At 42.9% G+C, this 18,120-nt stretch overlaps 1 protein-coding gene across 1 annotated transcript in view; it reads left to right on the forward strand.

Annotated features, from left to right (window-relative positions):
- LOC145401604 (UDP-glycosyltransferase UGT5-like) overlaps positions 1-18,120 on the forward strand; it is a 101,019-nt gene that overhangs the window by 50,018 nt on the left and 32,881 nt on the right. The window contains exon 9 of the mRNA XM_080273797.1: positions 206-349. Coding sequence (XP_080129923.1) covers positions 206-349 — 144 coding nt within the window. The remainder of the gene's footprint in view (positions 1-205; positions 350-18,120) is intronic.

Here is an 18,120-nt window from a genome sequence, read left to right on the forward strand (position 1 = left end):
GATGACCATGGTCATAGTTGATACAGACACTGGCAATCAGGAACCTTCACTGATGTACCAGAATATTGAACATAGCTCGGCTTCCATCAATACTACACCTGACGGAAGTCTGTTCTTGCAGAGTAAAATTGCTTTGTGATAGCCTCAGTAAAAATCACGAAGTACTTCGCTACTGTGCTGTTCTTAATATTTACTTTACCCTCAGGTTCAAAACACGGGTAGCGCACCAATCTGCGGTGATGAAGGACCAACCTCAGCATCCCAGTGAGGTGGCTGTGTACTGGGTGGAATATGTCATGAGGCATAAGGGAGCTGCACACCTCCGCTGCCCTGCTTTAGATATGCCATGGTATGAATTCTGATGGTTGTACAATAGTTCTTATAATACCCTGTGATGCTGGTGATGTAGCTACTTTATGATGTTTTACTACCAGTCACTGATGTAGTTGGTTTTATAATTATTACCTAATCCGGTAATCACTAGTGTATTATTTGTTCTCACTGGTAAAACTATGGTGTTTTATTAAAACTATTGCTTTCGGTTGGAGGAGCTTAAGGAAACATTGGTGATATTTGTAGTTATAAAGACGATCCCTAATGATTGGTGAGGCAGTACAGGCAGAAATTACCCTACATATAAAAGTGGAATATTGTACTACCGAAGGCAAAACCGTGCATAACTATATTGGCTGAGAGTTTATCCCTTACTGCCTGAATGACTTGTGTGTTGCACATACATTCATCAGCAGTCCCATCCCTATAGTTCTTATTCTTGACTTTTCATTATCATGTCACACCATAGTCTCAGTGCTGCTACAGTTGGCACTAACACTCCATGCAATTCTCGTGCAGCTGCAACACTCAAGCCTCTTTAACATGGCCTTAATAGCACCAGCTACTTTCCTTCCTTGTGTCACTCTACTTTCCATCTCTTGTGCACATTTTCCTCTTGTTTCTATCACTGTACTCAGGTATTAGAACTCTCTCACGAATTCCAATATCTCCATTCACTGTAACATCACACTGGGAGTCACCCTTCCTCTCAATAACCATCACTTTACTCTTTTCTACATTTACATTCAAGGCACAACGCTCACTGACATCTACAAAACTCTGCACTAGTCTACCAAGTTCTGTACAGTATTTGCAAGTACAACTGCATCATCAGCATACAACAAATTCGAGATATTCCACCCTTTACCATTCATTACCGACGCCATCCCTCTCTCCATTACTCGTGTTTTTACTTGTCTCATCACCTCATTCATACATGTATTGAACAACCACGGGGAAATTACACAACCTTGTTGCACGCCCACATTGATCGTGAACCAGTCATTTAGATGCCCATTTACCCTTACACATGCCTCACTGCCATCATAAAAACTTTTGACGGCACCTAGCAGCTTACCATTTACATGGTATATGCGCAAAACCTTTCACAATCCTTCTCTGTCTGCTTTGTTGCAGGCTTTTTCAGATCCATAAATGCCATAAACACCTTGTAGTCCTTCTCACACGCCTTCACAATCTGTTTTACTGCAAATATTTGACCCACACATCCTCTGCCACTCCTAAAGCCACCCTGTTCGTCACACACTAGGACTTCTGATATCGCTTACTTTCTCTATTATAGTTAGTCCATATACCTTCTTTACAACACTCAATAGACTTATGCCACGACAATTCTTGCACTCACTTCTCTCACCTTCATTTCTGTACCGGGTACAATCACAGCCTTTTTCCACTCTCCTGGCATAGTTTCACTCATCCATGCCTTCTTACATATCTCCAACAAGCACTTCATTCTGATCTCTCCACTACACTTAATCATCTCTGCATATAACTCATCATTCCCAGCTGCTCTCCCATTTTTCAGCCGCTTCACAGCATTCTTCACCTCTGCAAGTGCCACGTTTCCTGGGATTGCATTCCTTCTCCGCGCATCCCCCAAACCAGTCACGCTAACCCCTTAACCGCAGGGCATCACTTTCGTGATGCTTGGGAGCAAGGGATCATACCGGGGGGCGTCACTTTTGTGATTCTGTGATATTTTGAATTCACCCGGGCTTTCAAGTGGTGGCTTGTATCATCTATTAGTACTGCCAATGTCCAACACTAGTCAGCACTCCTAATCTCATCTGTACTCCCATCCATTGTTGACAATTTAGCCATTTCTCCCCGTTCTTGACTCCCCTCCCTACCCCCCCTCCATTACCCTATCCTCTCGCCTGCCCGGCCGTGCTACGCTAAGTAAATCTTCCCTGGAATTTTTCACTGATTTCATCCATTGAAATAAGCCCTATGCCCTATTCTTATACCAAATAATATATTCAAGAAAGAAATAAGGTAAGTGAGAGTGCCATACACCTGGAATTGGCTAATTATCACCTGACAACACCTCAAGTACACTCGTTCGCTAACTTTTGCTGTTTATTTCCCCTTGAAATATGCCGTATAATCTATTTTCCTAATAAATATACATATAAGGAGGGAAGGGAGAAGCCTAAGTGATATTTACATTCACCTGGACCTACTGTACCTAATTTATTATGTTTTGTCTAGATTTCCTGCCAATCATTTCACTGCTATATATTAGCTTCTGTCAAGAGGCTAACATTGGCAGTAATGCATTTCCCTAGGTAGGCCACCACGCCGGCCCACCCTTATCAGTTCACTCTCATCTTCCAATGACTACGATCTTTCTATTGAGTAAAACTGTGCAAGTGGAATTGTAAATAATGTATAAATAATGTGTAAACAGCAAGTGAAAGTAATGAATGTAAATATACGTGAACAGTGGAAAATAGTTTTATAAGTTACTTCAAGTGACAGTGCATAACACAGTGTAAATAAAATAGAAATGTAAATAACGTAAATAGAATAGAGAACGTAAATAGAAATGTAAATGAGTAGTATTATAAGAATACGAGTATATACCCTAGGAGTAATGAAAGTGAAAGTTTCACTCTAGCATGTATGAATACTATGAGTTATGAGAGTGAAGGTGAAAGTGACATTCACTCTCAATGCTAGTATACAGGACGAGAAAGTGAATGCTACGTATTTTACTGTAAGAAATTGAATCCCTACAGTGACTATACTAATACTACTGAAGGAAACTTATGGATAAAGACTGTAGATATATATAAGTGTTATATAGTAATAGAAATATAAAGTGTGAGGGGTTTTATGTATAATAAATGACAGAATACCAACAGCAAACTAGCGCAAGTTGGAAGGTCATACGCGCTTGTAATTTTCATTGCTTTCACAGTGGTTTTTATTTGGAGTATGGATCCCAAACTACTTGATAATCATAGAGTAGTGTTTATAGTGTTAATATCTGGCTTTGGTAATCATATTACGGGTTGTCGGGAAATGTAAAGTGGAGACTTCGTTACCCAACTTCAGAGGTCTCCACAAGTCCTAAGGTAATCGACGAAGGCTCAACAAACATCCCAGGAGAAAGCTGAAGGTATGTGCCATATGCATATATAATTTCAATATTCTAGGACTAATAACTGATTTTTGGCAAATATTTTTTGAGAGTCTGTCGGAGCACGAATAACCCCACAGGAGACGCAAAACATTGGGAAACATGCCCGCGGTGTAAGGGTTAACAGTCCCATTCATCAGATTTTGAAAATATTCTTTCCATCTGGTCCTTACATCATTTATTTATTTACTGTAGCTCAGTATGAAGAGCTAAAAATGGAGAGACAATTTTTCCTTGCTCGTTTGGGGGCCACAGCATGGCTGAGCCAGAAGACAGGCTGCAGTAGTCATGATCACTTCAGCCATAGGCAGCATTTTTACTCTTGTCCTAATAATGACTATATTTAATGAAAAATGTTTTATTGTCGTTTATGTGGCTCCACAGATTAAGAACTAATGTTAACCTCTACACAACAGTGTCCAACTTTCCTATTTTTTTAATGATTCTGTTCTTCCTAAGCAACGCAACGGACAGACCCCAATAAACCGGTGTTTATGTAACCTCTAACAATATTCTTATTCTTTCCAACTCAGAGTTGCATTAACATGTAACTAGAAGACAAGAAAAGATAAAAAACAGTAGAAAAAATGAAATACAAATGAGGCAACTTTCTTATGGAATGAAGAGAAAGCCAAATGCAACAAGTCTGCAAAATTGTTCCTTAAAAAAAAAAAAAAAAAAGAAAGACTGAAGATCCCATCTTTTTGAGAAGTCTGAATACATCGCCTTGAAAGACTGGAGGTCGTAGGCAGAAGGAAATACAGACGAAGGAAGATGTTTCCAGAGCTGACATGTTCAGTATTTGAAGGATTAGGAGCATGTGCTAACTACTGCCCGAGAGAGTTGGACAGACAATGAGGGTGAGTTTGCTGCCACATGGGTGCTGTGCATCCACTGTAACTGAGGAGAGAAACAAGCAGACACTTCAGAGCAGCAGTGATCATTGATGTAGCCATAGAAGACATAAAGATGCAACAGCACAGTGCGGCGAAGGGAGAGAGGATGGAGTCAATAAGTAGAGGAGAGATAGTGAGAGGAAAACCCTTTGACTCCACCTACTTCAGAAGAGGTGTAACCTATGTGGAGAGCTCCCTCCCAACAAATGAGATCTGGAATCCACAGAGAGACGAATACAACCCCTGTATAAAGCCAAGAGCTGTGAAGGAGTAAAGAAGGCATGGAGTCAGCTTAGCATTGCCAGTCACTTGGATGCAAATTTTGCAAGAAAGATAATTATGATCTCTCCAAGGCAATTCCCAAGAGAATGAACCTCAAGAATGTTGAAAGATTATGTGAGATTGAATTGAAACTTGTTGAATATTCAAGGATACGCCTATAGAAAATATTGACGTGTCAGATGATGGAGGAACTGAGTTCATGATGCATTACAGTAATACCAATAAGGTTGATTTTACCCCAGTCAGATATATGAGCCAAGTCATACATTATGTATGGTATAGCCACATCCCATGTTTCTTAAAGAAACTGTTGCAATGGACGCTATGATAAGTTGATAGAAATCTGAAGGACAGAGTTATTGGCAAGCGAGTGGATAGGGTTAGATGTACATCTTAGGTCACTTGTAATAGAATATTAGAGCTGGTGACAGGACAGGACACTAAGGATCACCACTGTTGATCACTGTAGGAGATCAGAGGCTGTCTACAACAGCTAGGCTATAGAATGACCAAAAAGGATGCTGGAGATGAAGGCTGAGACAGATGGTTAGAAACCATAAAAGAACAGATTGGCCATTAAGGATTAATGACAGACTCGACTGCAAACCTTTGAGATGCCATGTATATTGACAAAGCTATAATCAGTTCCCGAAAGTAGGATTACCAGTATTCTGAAAGGAAGGTGAGAAGATCGCCAGTGCAGGGGCACTGGTGAAATATATACTGGCGACTGGAAAGGTTATGATGGAAATGTGCTTTATTGTTTATTTTTTTCTTGAAAACAGATTCAATGTCTTTAGAAATCGAGGATGATAAAGCAATTCACCAATCGTTAGAGGGATGAGAATGGTCACCGTTATTCAGAACAGACGAAAGGGAGCAAACTTTTCCTCTAACTTTCGCTCTGTTGTGCACCATCTCTCCTTCTCTAAACCTCACCTTTTCGTAACTGAGACTCAGCTAAAAATTATTTCATCCATACTAAGTGCTCTCAACTCTCCAAATCGAATTCTTCCCCTTCGTTCACGCACCTTGCCAAAATCCTTTCTAACAACTTTACCTCATCATCCTTCCCTCCTCATTTCTACTCTGATGGTTCGGTAGGTATTTCTTCTACTGATAAACCAGATCTCTTTGCTCAGACTTTGCCCTCCAATTCCACCTTAGACAATTATAATTCTGCCCATCACTTCCCCACTCTGACTTCCTCATGGCTGACATTAAAATTTCTTCAGCTGATGTATTTTCTGACATCACAGGCCTCAGTACTAACAAGGCATGTGGGACTGATGGAGTCCCTCCTGTTGTCCTCAAGAACTGTGCTTCTGTGCTTATACCCTGCCTAGATAAACTCTTTCGCCTTTGTCTATCAACTTGTACCTTTCCTTCTTGCTGGAAGTTTACTCTCATTCAGCCAGTTCCAAAGAAGGGTGACCTTTCCCAACCCTCTAACGATCGTCCAATTACTTTAACATCCTGTATCTCAGAAGTTTTTGGGTGAGTTCTTAATAAAAATAAAATTAACGCATCTTTCCGGTCACAACCTTCTTTCTGATCGTCAGTATGGATTTCGTCAGGGATGCTCCACTGGCGATCTTCTCACCTACCTTTCAGACTCCCGGTCATCCTCCGTTCGGGACTTTTGGCTTTGCCATTGCACTTTACATCTTAAAGGTTTTCGATCGAGTCTGGCATAAATCTTCAATTTCCAACCTGCCCTCTTATGGTTTCTATCTTTCTATCTTAGCCTTCATCTGTAGCTTCCTTTCTGGTCGTTCTCTTGCCGCTATTGTAGACGGCCATCGTTCTTCTCATAGATTTATCAACAGTGGTGTTACTCATGGCTCTGTCCTATCACCAGCTCTCTTCCTCTTATTCATCAATGACCTTCTAAGCTGTACATCTAACTCTATCCACTCATACACTGATGACTCCACCCTTCACCTTTCCATTCGGTTCCCAGAACGTCCATCTCAGCGGTTATTTAAAGAAACAAGGGATAATGCTATGGCACGCATAATGTCTGACTTGGCTTGTATCTCTGACTTGGATAAAAATAATCTTGTTGTTTTTAATTCATCAAAGACTCAGTTCTTACACTTATTAACTCAGCAAAATCTTCCACGGGAGTACCCACTAATGTTTAATGATATTCACCTTAATCCTGATATCAATTGAAGATATTTTAACCCATCACGTACGGTTAACATGTATACATGACGACCTGGGGACATCTGGGCATTGTTTGAATATTCCTCTGGTTATTTTCACCACACCCAGCCACTGGCAACCCTCTTGCATGCATCCAAGTCACGCTTCAGTTCCCTGTGAACCTCCACAATGGACAGAAATGTGCATAAAGATTTCCCTGTGTCCAGATCCTTGGCTTAGTGCCCGCAGCCGTCGACTTTAACACTAATGAAGTCCAAAGGTCAGAAAAGAAAAGGCTTTAGTGATAGAGTGATAGGGAAAGAACTAGAGGTGACTTTATCGCCAATTGTGAGTGGAGAAAGTGACTCTTCCTCTGAGGAAAGTGTTGGTATTTATGCATCACATGAGGAGGGTGGATCACGTGATTCCTCCATCATGCACTCATCGTTTCCCCATGTACGTCCATCTGCTATTTCCAATGATGGGAATGGTTCAGAGTGTAGTGATGATCCTGGAAAGGAGGATATTTGCACGGATGAAAAGATGTCTATTTACATGGATAATGGAAGCAGAAAATTTGTTTCATGATGAAATCAGTGCCTTATTTTTTATTGAAAGTTTTCGTGTGTGTATATTTATTATGATGAAAAAGTACAAATCACAGGAAAAAAAAAAATTGTCATAGAGGAAAATATTTTTGATTATGAGAGTACGTGAATAACCATTTCGTTCACAATATCTGTGTGTGTGTGTGTGTGTGTGTGTGTGTGTGTGTGTGTGTGTGTAAGGCGGTGGTGTGAAGCAGTGGTAGATGAGCAGGTACTTGAGTCAGCCTGCCTCAAGGTCGTTGCTATGGTTACCAAACGCAGCAGCAATCACGCCACAATTTTGGAAAATATACACGGAAATAGTGTTTGTGGTGGACTGCAGTATTCAAGAAGTGTTATTATTGTGGAGGGCTAATCTAAGCCTTAATGTGTCACCACACCTCTGCCACACATACGGACACAGGCCAAAAAAAAAAAAAAATTGCCCCGTTTTCCGCCCATCTCTCTGACTATGCACACTTCACAGACCATCTGAGGCAATCAGCTTGAAGTCGAAGGATTGGTGAGTGTTATGACACCTCGTTTTTTATTTCTGGTTAAGTATTAACTGACATATTAAGGTTTAAAAATTGATTATTCTCCCAGGAATGCCTGGCTGAGAGAAGGGTTGACGGGAATATATGCTGAACGCACTGGGTTAATGTCAGTCATGAGGAAGACAGAGGGGAGAGAAGCTGGAGGAACAGCACCAGAATCATCCAATTTGGAAATGGGGGACAGAGTCTAGGAGCAGAGTTCTGCATTTTCATTAGAGGAAACAGCTACAGAGCCATCAGAATGGAAAAGATGAATGAAGGTAGATGAAATAAATTTGTTTGAAAGGTTTCTTGTAATGTGCCAATGAGTAGAATGAATTAGAGCGAGAGAGTTCAGAGCATTTATTGTAAGAGCAAAGAAGAAACTTGCATGATTCCAGGCAGAAACATAAGAAGAGATGAAATTCAGTGGTGTGTTTGCACTGGCACCATTTGCAGGCCTCTTACCGGTTGTGAATATTTGAACGGTCGAGATTAAACTGTATTTTTTTTTTCATCAGTCACGATAAAAGAAAGGAGTCTATGATTTGATGCCATAGTGAGTGACCTTTGAAATATGTGACAAACACAGAGATGGCTATTAGCCTTAAAAGTAATAATTATTGTAGGAAATATCAAAGAATTACTACCTGAGTCTCCCAGTCAGCAGCAAGTGCCATAGCCACTTCTTCCTGGAAGGGTCCATAGGCCTTTCTCGAGCAAAGTTACATACTAGTGTTACAAAACTGTGATCAGAGGAGCCCAGCATGAGAGAAAAGATTAAAAAAGTAGGTAGATGGATTAGTTGTAAGGAAAGGCCAAGTATGTTAGAGTTTTCTCTAAAGCAGTCAGGGAACTTGAAGGATGTTGTACTAGCTGCTCTAGGTTACTTGAAATAGAAAAGATGTAGGTTTGTTCACCAGGTGAATAAGTGAGTTCAGAGGAGAGCCAGAGGTAGTAGTGAACATTGAAATCAGCTTCTATGGAGAGTTCAGAGAAAAGAGAAATTTATAAAATGTGCCACATCTGTGAAGTTAATCAAAAAAATTCTCATAATTGACTGAATGAGGAATAAATAAACACCACATAAGTATTTAATCAAAGAAAGACAAAACAGCTGATGCCAGAATGTAGAAAATTCAAAGGAGTCAAGTTCATGAACCCCGGAGCAAGATATATAGTATTCTACTTAACACAACAACCATCTTTGGCTTTTATATGAGTATAGAGAAAGTAGAGGAAGACAGTTGCTTCAGACATCTTAAGTCTCAGTAAGGAAGAGAGGAAGAAAGGTGGTGTTCAGTCACAAATGTTGGAGTAACGAATAAATAGTGAGTCAGACAATTATCCAGTACAAGTCACTTGGTCACCACTAGGAGAGGGGCAGATAGTGGGGGTATTTATGATTTTCCCCCCTCCTCTCTGGGGATTCCGAAGCTGCATGTTGCGATATTATCATTGCAAGTTTACGAAAAGGAAGCATCATGTGAAATGTGCATAGAGTTTGGTGTAGACAGTTACATTAGAGGAAAATGTACATGAAGGTATGTGTATCCTGGCCTACTCCCTGTATTATCAAAACAGTAGATAAGCTCAGCGAAGGGGGATGGTCAGAGGCAACTCCTAAGAGGAATAGCATACCTCTCGGAGGAGGAGGAGGGGAAGCGTGGAAGGGTTTATGCTTACCCAGAAATCTCTGATGTCCCCTCATCCAGCTCATGTCTTAGGTGGCATTACGCTGGGCCATTTTTCACTCATGGCTTGCCAAACTCCTTGATTTTCCTGGCCAGAAGGACATTCTCGCAAGAAACGGCTGGTGGCTGGTGCTCCCCCTTTGGATGGAGAGCACCAGCCACCAGACGTTGCTTGCAAGAATGCCCTTCTGACCAACAAAAGCTTGGCACTCGGCAAGCCATGAGCAAAAAAACTTTCACTGTGATGCCACCTTCAGTGATATCGGTGTAATGGGAACTGAACAACCAAGAACCAAAAATATCTGCATGGATGAGTTTGTATACAAGTTTTCGGTCGATTACAGTAATTAAAAAAAGTAATGCATTCTGAGAAACACAGGAAAAGGTTAATTAAATTTACTTTATATTTTTGTTATGTAGACTGCTTGATTGTATCATTGACATTTTTTTAGTGAAGTATTCTGTGTTCAGTGCAGGCCATGTTAAATTTGTGTAAGTTAAAATCCTCTATGAGTATTTGAAACATGGACATCTAATAACGTGTACATAATGATCGCTTTGAGTGAGCAGCATATGCAGTATGTGATATTTTGATTATGTTATGCCTTACATTATATCTGTTGCTAGTCTCTTCTTCACGGTACTTTCATCCTTTTAAATATAAAAGGATTTCGGATATGTCATATATGGTAATACCCACCGTAATCATAATGGCATTTATTATTTCATGTGTTATAATAATTTTGAAAATAATGTGTGGCTAATTTTGGGGAGTAGTAGTAGTAGCAGTAGTGTAGTAATAGTGTGTCAGTAACACAGAGAATAGACCAGCATCCTCTCCAATACAATTTTCCCTGTCAGCACTAAGCCACGTGCACATTACACACCACTCTTCGAATTCTAAATTAAAAAGAAAATGGCTTTTCAACACCCAGCCTAGGAGTCCCAAGAGGAGAGAAGACAAAAAAGTCCCCACCATCTGCCTTTCTCCCAGTGACGGCCAAGTGAGATGAATGGGACCACTGTCTAACTCAATATTTAGTCATTTCTGCAGCATTCGTGACCTTTTCTCTAATTTTGTTTCTAGTGAAAATCAACTCTCCTCCTCTAAACCTCACATTCCTTCCCTCACTGAGATTCAGTTGTCTGAGGGGACTGATAGCAAACCTCTCTTTGCGTCCTCCTACTTTGTTTATACTCGCTCCATAGTCAAATGTTGTGTGTATGTACACAACAAAATCTTGCTGACGCATTCCTGAATTTGAATCCTCTGGATTCTCTACTCCCTGGGTTCAATATCCCTTCATTATCACACTAAATATGAACGTCGTATCAGCTTATCCTAGAATTCTACTGGCTATAAAAAATTCTTTGGATATCTTACTTCTAAGATGAAACACATCCTATTACTTCCTCTTTTCTGTGAAATTTCCATAATGGGTGACCTCATTGTTCACCATCACCTTTGATTCTTCTCTCCATTTGCTGATCCATCTGGTGAAAAAGGTTACATTTGTGCTATCCTCAATGACCTAGAGCACCCTGTACAGCAACCTACTCGTATCCCTGACTGCCGTGGAGAGAGTTCCAACATACTTGACCTCTTCCTTACAGCTAATCAGTCGGCTTATTCTGTTAAGCCTGTGTCCCATTGTCGGGAACTTTCCTATGACACGCCATGATCTTCATGTCTTCGTGTGTCGCCGCATGTCGTCATGAATAATGTGGCATGACTTAGGTGTGACTTGACGTGTCTTCTTTATTTTTCTTTGTTGTAGTACTTAAATGGCAAGGTCCAATCGCAAGTGCTGGTCTTCCAGGTCGCTCTGCAGATGTGGATGGGTGTGCTGTGGAATGCCTGAAAGGTGGTGGAGCGACTATTGTTGATTAGTTAGTAGAATTGTTGAATATATGCTTTGTGCAAGGTATGGTGCCAGTTGACTGGGAAAGTGCTAGTGTGGTCCCGTTGTATAAAGGTTAAGGTGATAAGTATGAATGTACTAGCGTCAGGGGTATAAGTCTATTGAATGTTGTAGGTAAAGTGTATGGTACAGTGTTAATTGAGAGAGTTAGAGAGGGTACAGAGGGAGTGATTTGTGATGAGCAGTGTGGCTTTAGAAGAGGGAGGGGATGCATGGATCAGGTGTTTGCTGTGAGACAGGTGTTTGCTGTGTGAAATGTATTTAGCAGAGGGTAAGGATGTGTTTTGGTCATTCATGGATTTAGAGAAAGCAGATGATAGAATTGACAGGCAGGCTTTGTGGACTGTTTTAAGATTGTATGGACTTGATGGTAGGTTACTAATTTGAGTGAAAAGTTTTAATGTAAACTGTAGAGTGTGTGTAGGAGTGGGAAATTCTGTGAGTGATTGCTTTCCCGTGAGCGTGGGGCTGCAGCAGGGATGTGTGATGTCGCCTTGGTTGTTTAATATTTATATGGATGGTGTTGCACGAGAGGTGAATGCAAGAGTGTTAGGTGGAGGTCTGAGTCTGGTGAATGTTGATGGTAGAGAGTGGAATCTGAAGCAGCTGCTGTTTGCAGATGATACTGCACTGGTGGCTGAATTAGAGGAGAGATTGAGAGAGTTGGTGGAGGAGTTTGGAAGGGTGTGTGAAAGGAAGAAATTGAAAGTAAATAAGAATAAGAATAAAGTGATGAAGTGTACCAGGTTGGTAGATGGTAGGAGGATGAATATAGTTTTAAATGGTGAGTTGCTTGAGGAGGTAGAGTGTTTTAAGTATTTAGGGTCACATGTTCCTGTGGATGGAAGAATAAATGCAGAAGTGAAGTTTAGAATGAATGAAGTAGGGAAGGTGCTGGGAGGAATGAAAAGAGTATTAAGATGTCGTTCTCACAGAACTGATGTAAAGAGAACGCTGTATGAGGATGTTGTGATCCCGACTGCATTATACTGGGCTGAAACATGGAATATGGGTGTAGCAGAGAAGAAAAGTTTGAGTGTAATGGAGATGGGGCGTCTGAGGAGTATGTGTGGAGTGATGCATATGGATCAAGTGAGAAATGATGAAGTGTGAAGGAGAACTGGAGTTGTTTGGGAGATGGCTGATCGTGTTGAGAAAAGGGTGTTGCAATGGTTTGGGCATATGGAGAGTGGATAATGAGCAATTCGTGAAGAAGATGGCTAGATCTAATGTGAGAGGTGTAAGGCTGAGAGGAAGACCACGAATAGGATGGATGGACACTACAAAGAGAGCGTTGGATGCGAAAGGGATGTCTGTTGAGCAAGGAAGAGTGGCTGTGCATGATAGAAATGAATGGAGAGAAATTGTGAATGAATAAATGATGACACAGCCATGAGGCGATATTCTCCCGCATTTTGTCTGATCGGCTGATCAGGTCAGGTGCAGGTAAGGGGATGGGATCAGGCCCTGCTGTGGATGTCTATGACCCTCGTGTGGTGCGGTGATGATCTGTCCCTTCTCCCCTTTGGGGCTAAGATGCAAATGGATGTGTTTGAGTGGATGAGTAAATTGGGAGTGTGTCGTCCTGTCTCCGCTACCTTCCTTTCCTTGGGGGAAGCAGCCTGGGTATATAGATAGATCGACCAATGGGGCCGGACCCCCTGGTCATTAAGGCATATATATATATATATATATATATATATTGTTACGGTAGCGCCAACCCGAGGCTATTACAAAAAAAGACCACAAGGCAGCCTTAGATGGTCGGCCTCCACTGCGTTGCAAAAATAACGCAGACCCCGGCACTGACACTCCGCAAACTAGAGAAAAACTGCGCAACGGAAGAATACTTACTTAAGAACGCAACACTCTGTACCGTGATAGTAAAACGGAACAGCCTACCTATAGATCTAGCCTACTATCGTCACTACCGGAAGTAATACCGCCCGAGACAGCCTACAGGAACACCTCCCACTTACTTCCGGTGGTGACGACTTTCTACTTAACCCGTGTCCAAGGGGGAACGCAGTTAGTAGCTCACGATGGTTCTCACTAGCCTTGTGCAAAGAGATGGGATTAACTGTGTAGGGGTTAGGGGTGTGTGTGTATGTACGTGTGTTGGGGAACGTTAACAAAGGCAGCGAGAGGACCACGGTGAGCCAAACTGGCCCTCCAAAGACAACACGGTTACAAAAACAAAATAAAATAACTACTTTCCTCAGTCAACAAACAAATGAGTAAAAATAAACTTAAACAAAAACGCCAGCTCGGCATAAAAATGACTGGGGAGAGAGAGAGTGTGCACACACGCACGATACGGAAGCTAGTTGGGAAGATACTGCACTGGTGCTAGGCTCGTGTGCGGCCAAGCGCGAACGCATGAATCAAATTAATTAATAAGAACTTATATTCGTGCCCCTCTCTCTCTACAATAAATTGGTACTTCTAATGCAAGCAAAACATCATTAAATATACTGGTAGCTCACATAAGACAATCAAAATAATCAAAGGCATACTCAGCATGGTATGAAATAAAATTGCCCTCAGTGGCAGGAACGAAAGAAACAAAAGAACTTGTAACACTCGCTAATTTAAACTCCGCGAATGACACGGATACATACTGCATAATCCCCTAGCCCAGCTGTAACGCTGCACCCATGGGAACGGAAAGGCGGACAGCGTAACACGCCCTTCCCCAAGGGAAAATTTTGAGCCCTGGATCAAAATTTCCGAATCAAGACCCTGACCCCTCCCTGGATAAACAATCAGCAATTACGTTATCAGTCCCTTTAATATGCCTAACTTCTAAATTGTACTCTTGCAAAAGCAAACTCCAGCGGGTCAAACGCTGGTTCTTAAATTTAAACTTGTTCAAAAACTGCAGGGGATGATGGTCTGAATAAATCTTGATCACCGGGCCAAAAGGGGGCAGGTAGACAGCAAAGTGTTGCAGGGCCAGGATAATCGCTAATAACTCCTGCTCTATGACAGAGTAGTTCTTCTGGGCTCTATTAAACTTCTTTGAGAAGTATGATATGGGATGTTCAACCTGGCCCTCATCCGGCTGCATCAACACTGCTCCTACCCCTACTCGGCTAGCATCAACTGCCAGCACAAAAGATTTGTCAAAATCTGGTGCACGCAATATAGGGTGGTGGCACAGCAGAGACTTAACAGTGGTAAAAGCTTGCTCACACTCGGCTGTCCACTGCCACTTCTTATCCTTGCGCAATAAGTCAGTAAGAGGGGCAAGCACTGTGGAGTAATTCCCAATAAATCATCTGTAATAGCCGATCATGCCCAAAAATCGCTGGAGGGCACGGCGACACTGGGGTGCTGCAAAGTTGGAAATGGCATCCACCTTAGCCCGAGGTGGAGCCACTTGCCCATGTCCCACAACAAATCCAAGGTACTGGACCTTAGCACGTACGAACTCGCACTTGTCCAAGTTGACTACTAAGCCAGCTTCCTCCAACCGCTTAATGAGCATTTCCACATGATCAAGGTGCTCCTCCCACTTGGTGTCATACACAATGACATCATCGATGTAAACGACACAATTAGGTATGCCATCCACCACTTTGTCCATAAGCCTCTGGAAAGTGGCTGGAGCATTCTTCAATCCATAAGGCATCACCTGGCACTGATATACTGCACCACTGACAACAAAGCTAGCCACTTGTTTAGCCCGTTCCGTCAGTGGGACCTGCCAGTATCCTTTTACTAAGTCAAGTTTGGTGATATAAATGGCATTTCCCACCTTGTCCACGGAGTCATCGACCCGAGGTAAGGGATAAGCATCGGTCTTAGACAGTGAGTTAACCTTCCGGAAGTCCACACACAACCTAACCTTCCCATCTGGCTTCGGCTGCAAAGTAACTGGTGAACTCCACTCACTGAAACTCCTCTTGATCAATCCATGGTCCAACATATACTTGATCTCATTATCGAGAGCTTTCTGTCTGATAGGGTTGATGCGGTAGGGAGCTAATTTTACAGGCTTACTATCCCCAACGTCAATGTCATGAGTAGCCCAAGTTGTCAATCCCGGTGAATCTCCAAAAACTTTTGGATGTTTCCATAATCTGTTGCACAGCTCTCCTCGCTTTACTGGCTCAAGATGTCGCAATTTCTCCACCAGACTGCATAACCATTGCCCTCCCATAGGTCAGCTGGTAACATCTCACCACGACTAAGCACTTCCTCCTGCTCCTCCAACTCACTACCAACCACCAAAACTACAGGAGCGCTCTTATCCCTGGTTCCCTCAACGTCCACTCCAAAGTCACCTTCCAGGAACTGTGGCTGTAACTCTGGTCCACCACTCACATCACCGGCACCAACAGCTCCCTCCACAGCACGTTCCTTTGATGCCACGTCCTCCTTTCCCTGTCCTTCACATCCCAGGTGAGAGACATCAGCAGTCATCCCACAATGAGAATCAACTGGGCGGTAGTATGGCTTCAACATATTAATGTGGCACAACTGAGTACTCTTCCGCCTATCTGGGGTAACAATTAGATAGTCAAGTTCCCCAACTCTCTTCTTCACAATATAAGGACCACTGAATCTAGCCGCCAGAGGTTTTCCTTGCATGGGCAGCAGTGCCAAAACTTCATCTCCTTGCTTAAACTCACGACTTCTGACTTTCTTATCGTAATGAGCCTTCATTTTCGCTTGAGCCCCGATTAGATGATCACGGGCAAGCTCTAAAGCGCAATGCAGTCTCTCCCGAGTGCGGCAGACATAGTCAAGCATGGATTCCTGATTGCCAGATTTGTTGTTACTCCAGGCCTCTCGCACCACATCCAAGGGACCACGAACTCTGTGCCCAAACACTAACTCATTGGGTGAAAACCCTAAACGACTCAGTTGGTACCTCTCTCACTGCAAACATAACAAAGGGTACCGCTAGGTCCCAATCCTTTCCACTATCATAGCAGAAGGTGCGCAGCATTGTCTTTAAGGTCTGATGATGCCTCTCCAGGGCACCATGTGACTGCGGATGGTAGGCACTGGACAAAATGTGTTTGATGCCCAACTCTGTCATTGTCTGCTTAAACAAATTAGATGTAAAATTCACTCCACGGTCTGACTGCAACTCCTTCGGCAGGCCAAAATGAGTAAAAAACAGGATAAGTTGCTTGACTACTGACTTCGCCTGCATGCTTCTGATTGGTATAGCCTCTGGGTATCGCGTTGTAACATCCATTATGGTTAACAAATACTTGTTTCCAGCAGAAGTAGGAGGTAAAGGGCCCACAATATCAATGATTACCCGGGTAAACGGAGGTTCAACTGCAGGAATGGGAGTCAAAGGGGCCACAGGAAGAACTTGATTAGGCTTGCCCACTATCTGACACGTGTGACAGCTCTTGATGTACGCAGCAACTTGTCCCGGCATACTTGGCCACCAAAAGTTATATCTTAAGCACTGCACTGTCTTTCTGTTTCCCAAGTGACCTGCTAAAGGTCCCTCATATGCTAATTGTATTAACGGCACCCTATACTGCACAGGCACCACCACCTGCACTAACTCACTCACTCCTCCATCCACCGTGGCGCCAGTGGGCGTCCATCGGCGATGTAAAACATTGTCTTTAATCAGGAACTCCTCCTTACCACACTCCATACTTCTTTCTTCCCCTACTCGAGCAAACAAGGGCTTTAATGTTACATCCTCCTGTTGCTTCACCCTCAATTCTGCTGGCCCAACACCCGCCAGCTCTACTGAGGACTGAGATAAGGGACTGGTCGGGACACTGGATTGCGAAGGGCGATCAATCTCAGCGTCACCTCTAGTACACTCGACAGGGGGAGGAATGTCAGACTCCACACTGACATCATCATCTCTACCCTCGACAGTGACACTCTGTTCCTCAGGCGCGTTTGACGGAGGTCCTGCATCCCCGCAGTCGACCCCAGCGTCCTGTAATTCTTCTAATTCAGTCGGTGGGCTGGGTTCAGTCTCCACACAGACACACTCAGCACCATCTCTAGTGTCCTGAGTGGGAAGTGAGGCGGCGCCCATGCACGCATTCCCACTCTCCTCACCCACTACAGCAACACTCTGCTCACTAGGTTCCTCCATTGGTGGCCCTGCCTCATCGCAGTCGACCCCAAGAACCTGTGGCTTCACCAGTTCTTCCTCCCGGGCTGCAACCTGTGCCATAGATCGTGTAATTGCACAGACCGGGAACATGGCTTCCACTTCTGCATCAACTTCAATACCAATTTCTGGGGCGTCAAAACACTTCTCTGCCACAACAACTGGTGGGGGAATAGATGGAAATACTTTCTCCCCAGCCAGGTCGTTCCCCAGCAGAAAATCAATCCCCTCTACTGGCATTACATCAGCAACAGCTACTTGAGCTGCAGCCTGAACAATGGGGCAATCGAGTTCCACATGAACATAATCATAGTATTCATCTGAGTTCATGCCTCTACACAGCACATACTTCCCTGAGTTTACAGGCCCTCCAGTCACGTTTCTGCACACAGACTGTTGTGCACAGGTATCACGAGCCACAGTAACTGGATAACTGATCCCATG

Source organism: Coenobita brevimanus, chromosome 56, assembly GCF_032717465.1.
Source record: "Coenobita brevimanus isolate Jiangsu-jjx chromosome 56, ASM3271746v2, whole genome shotgun sequence".
In the NCBI taxonomy this organism is placed as follows: Eukaryota; Metazoa; Arthropoda; class Malacostraca; order Decapoda; family Coenobitidae; genus Coenobita; species Coenobita brevimanus.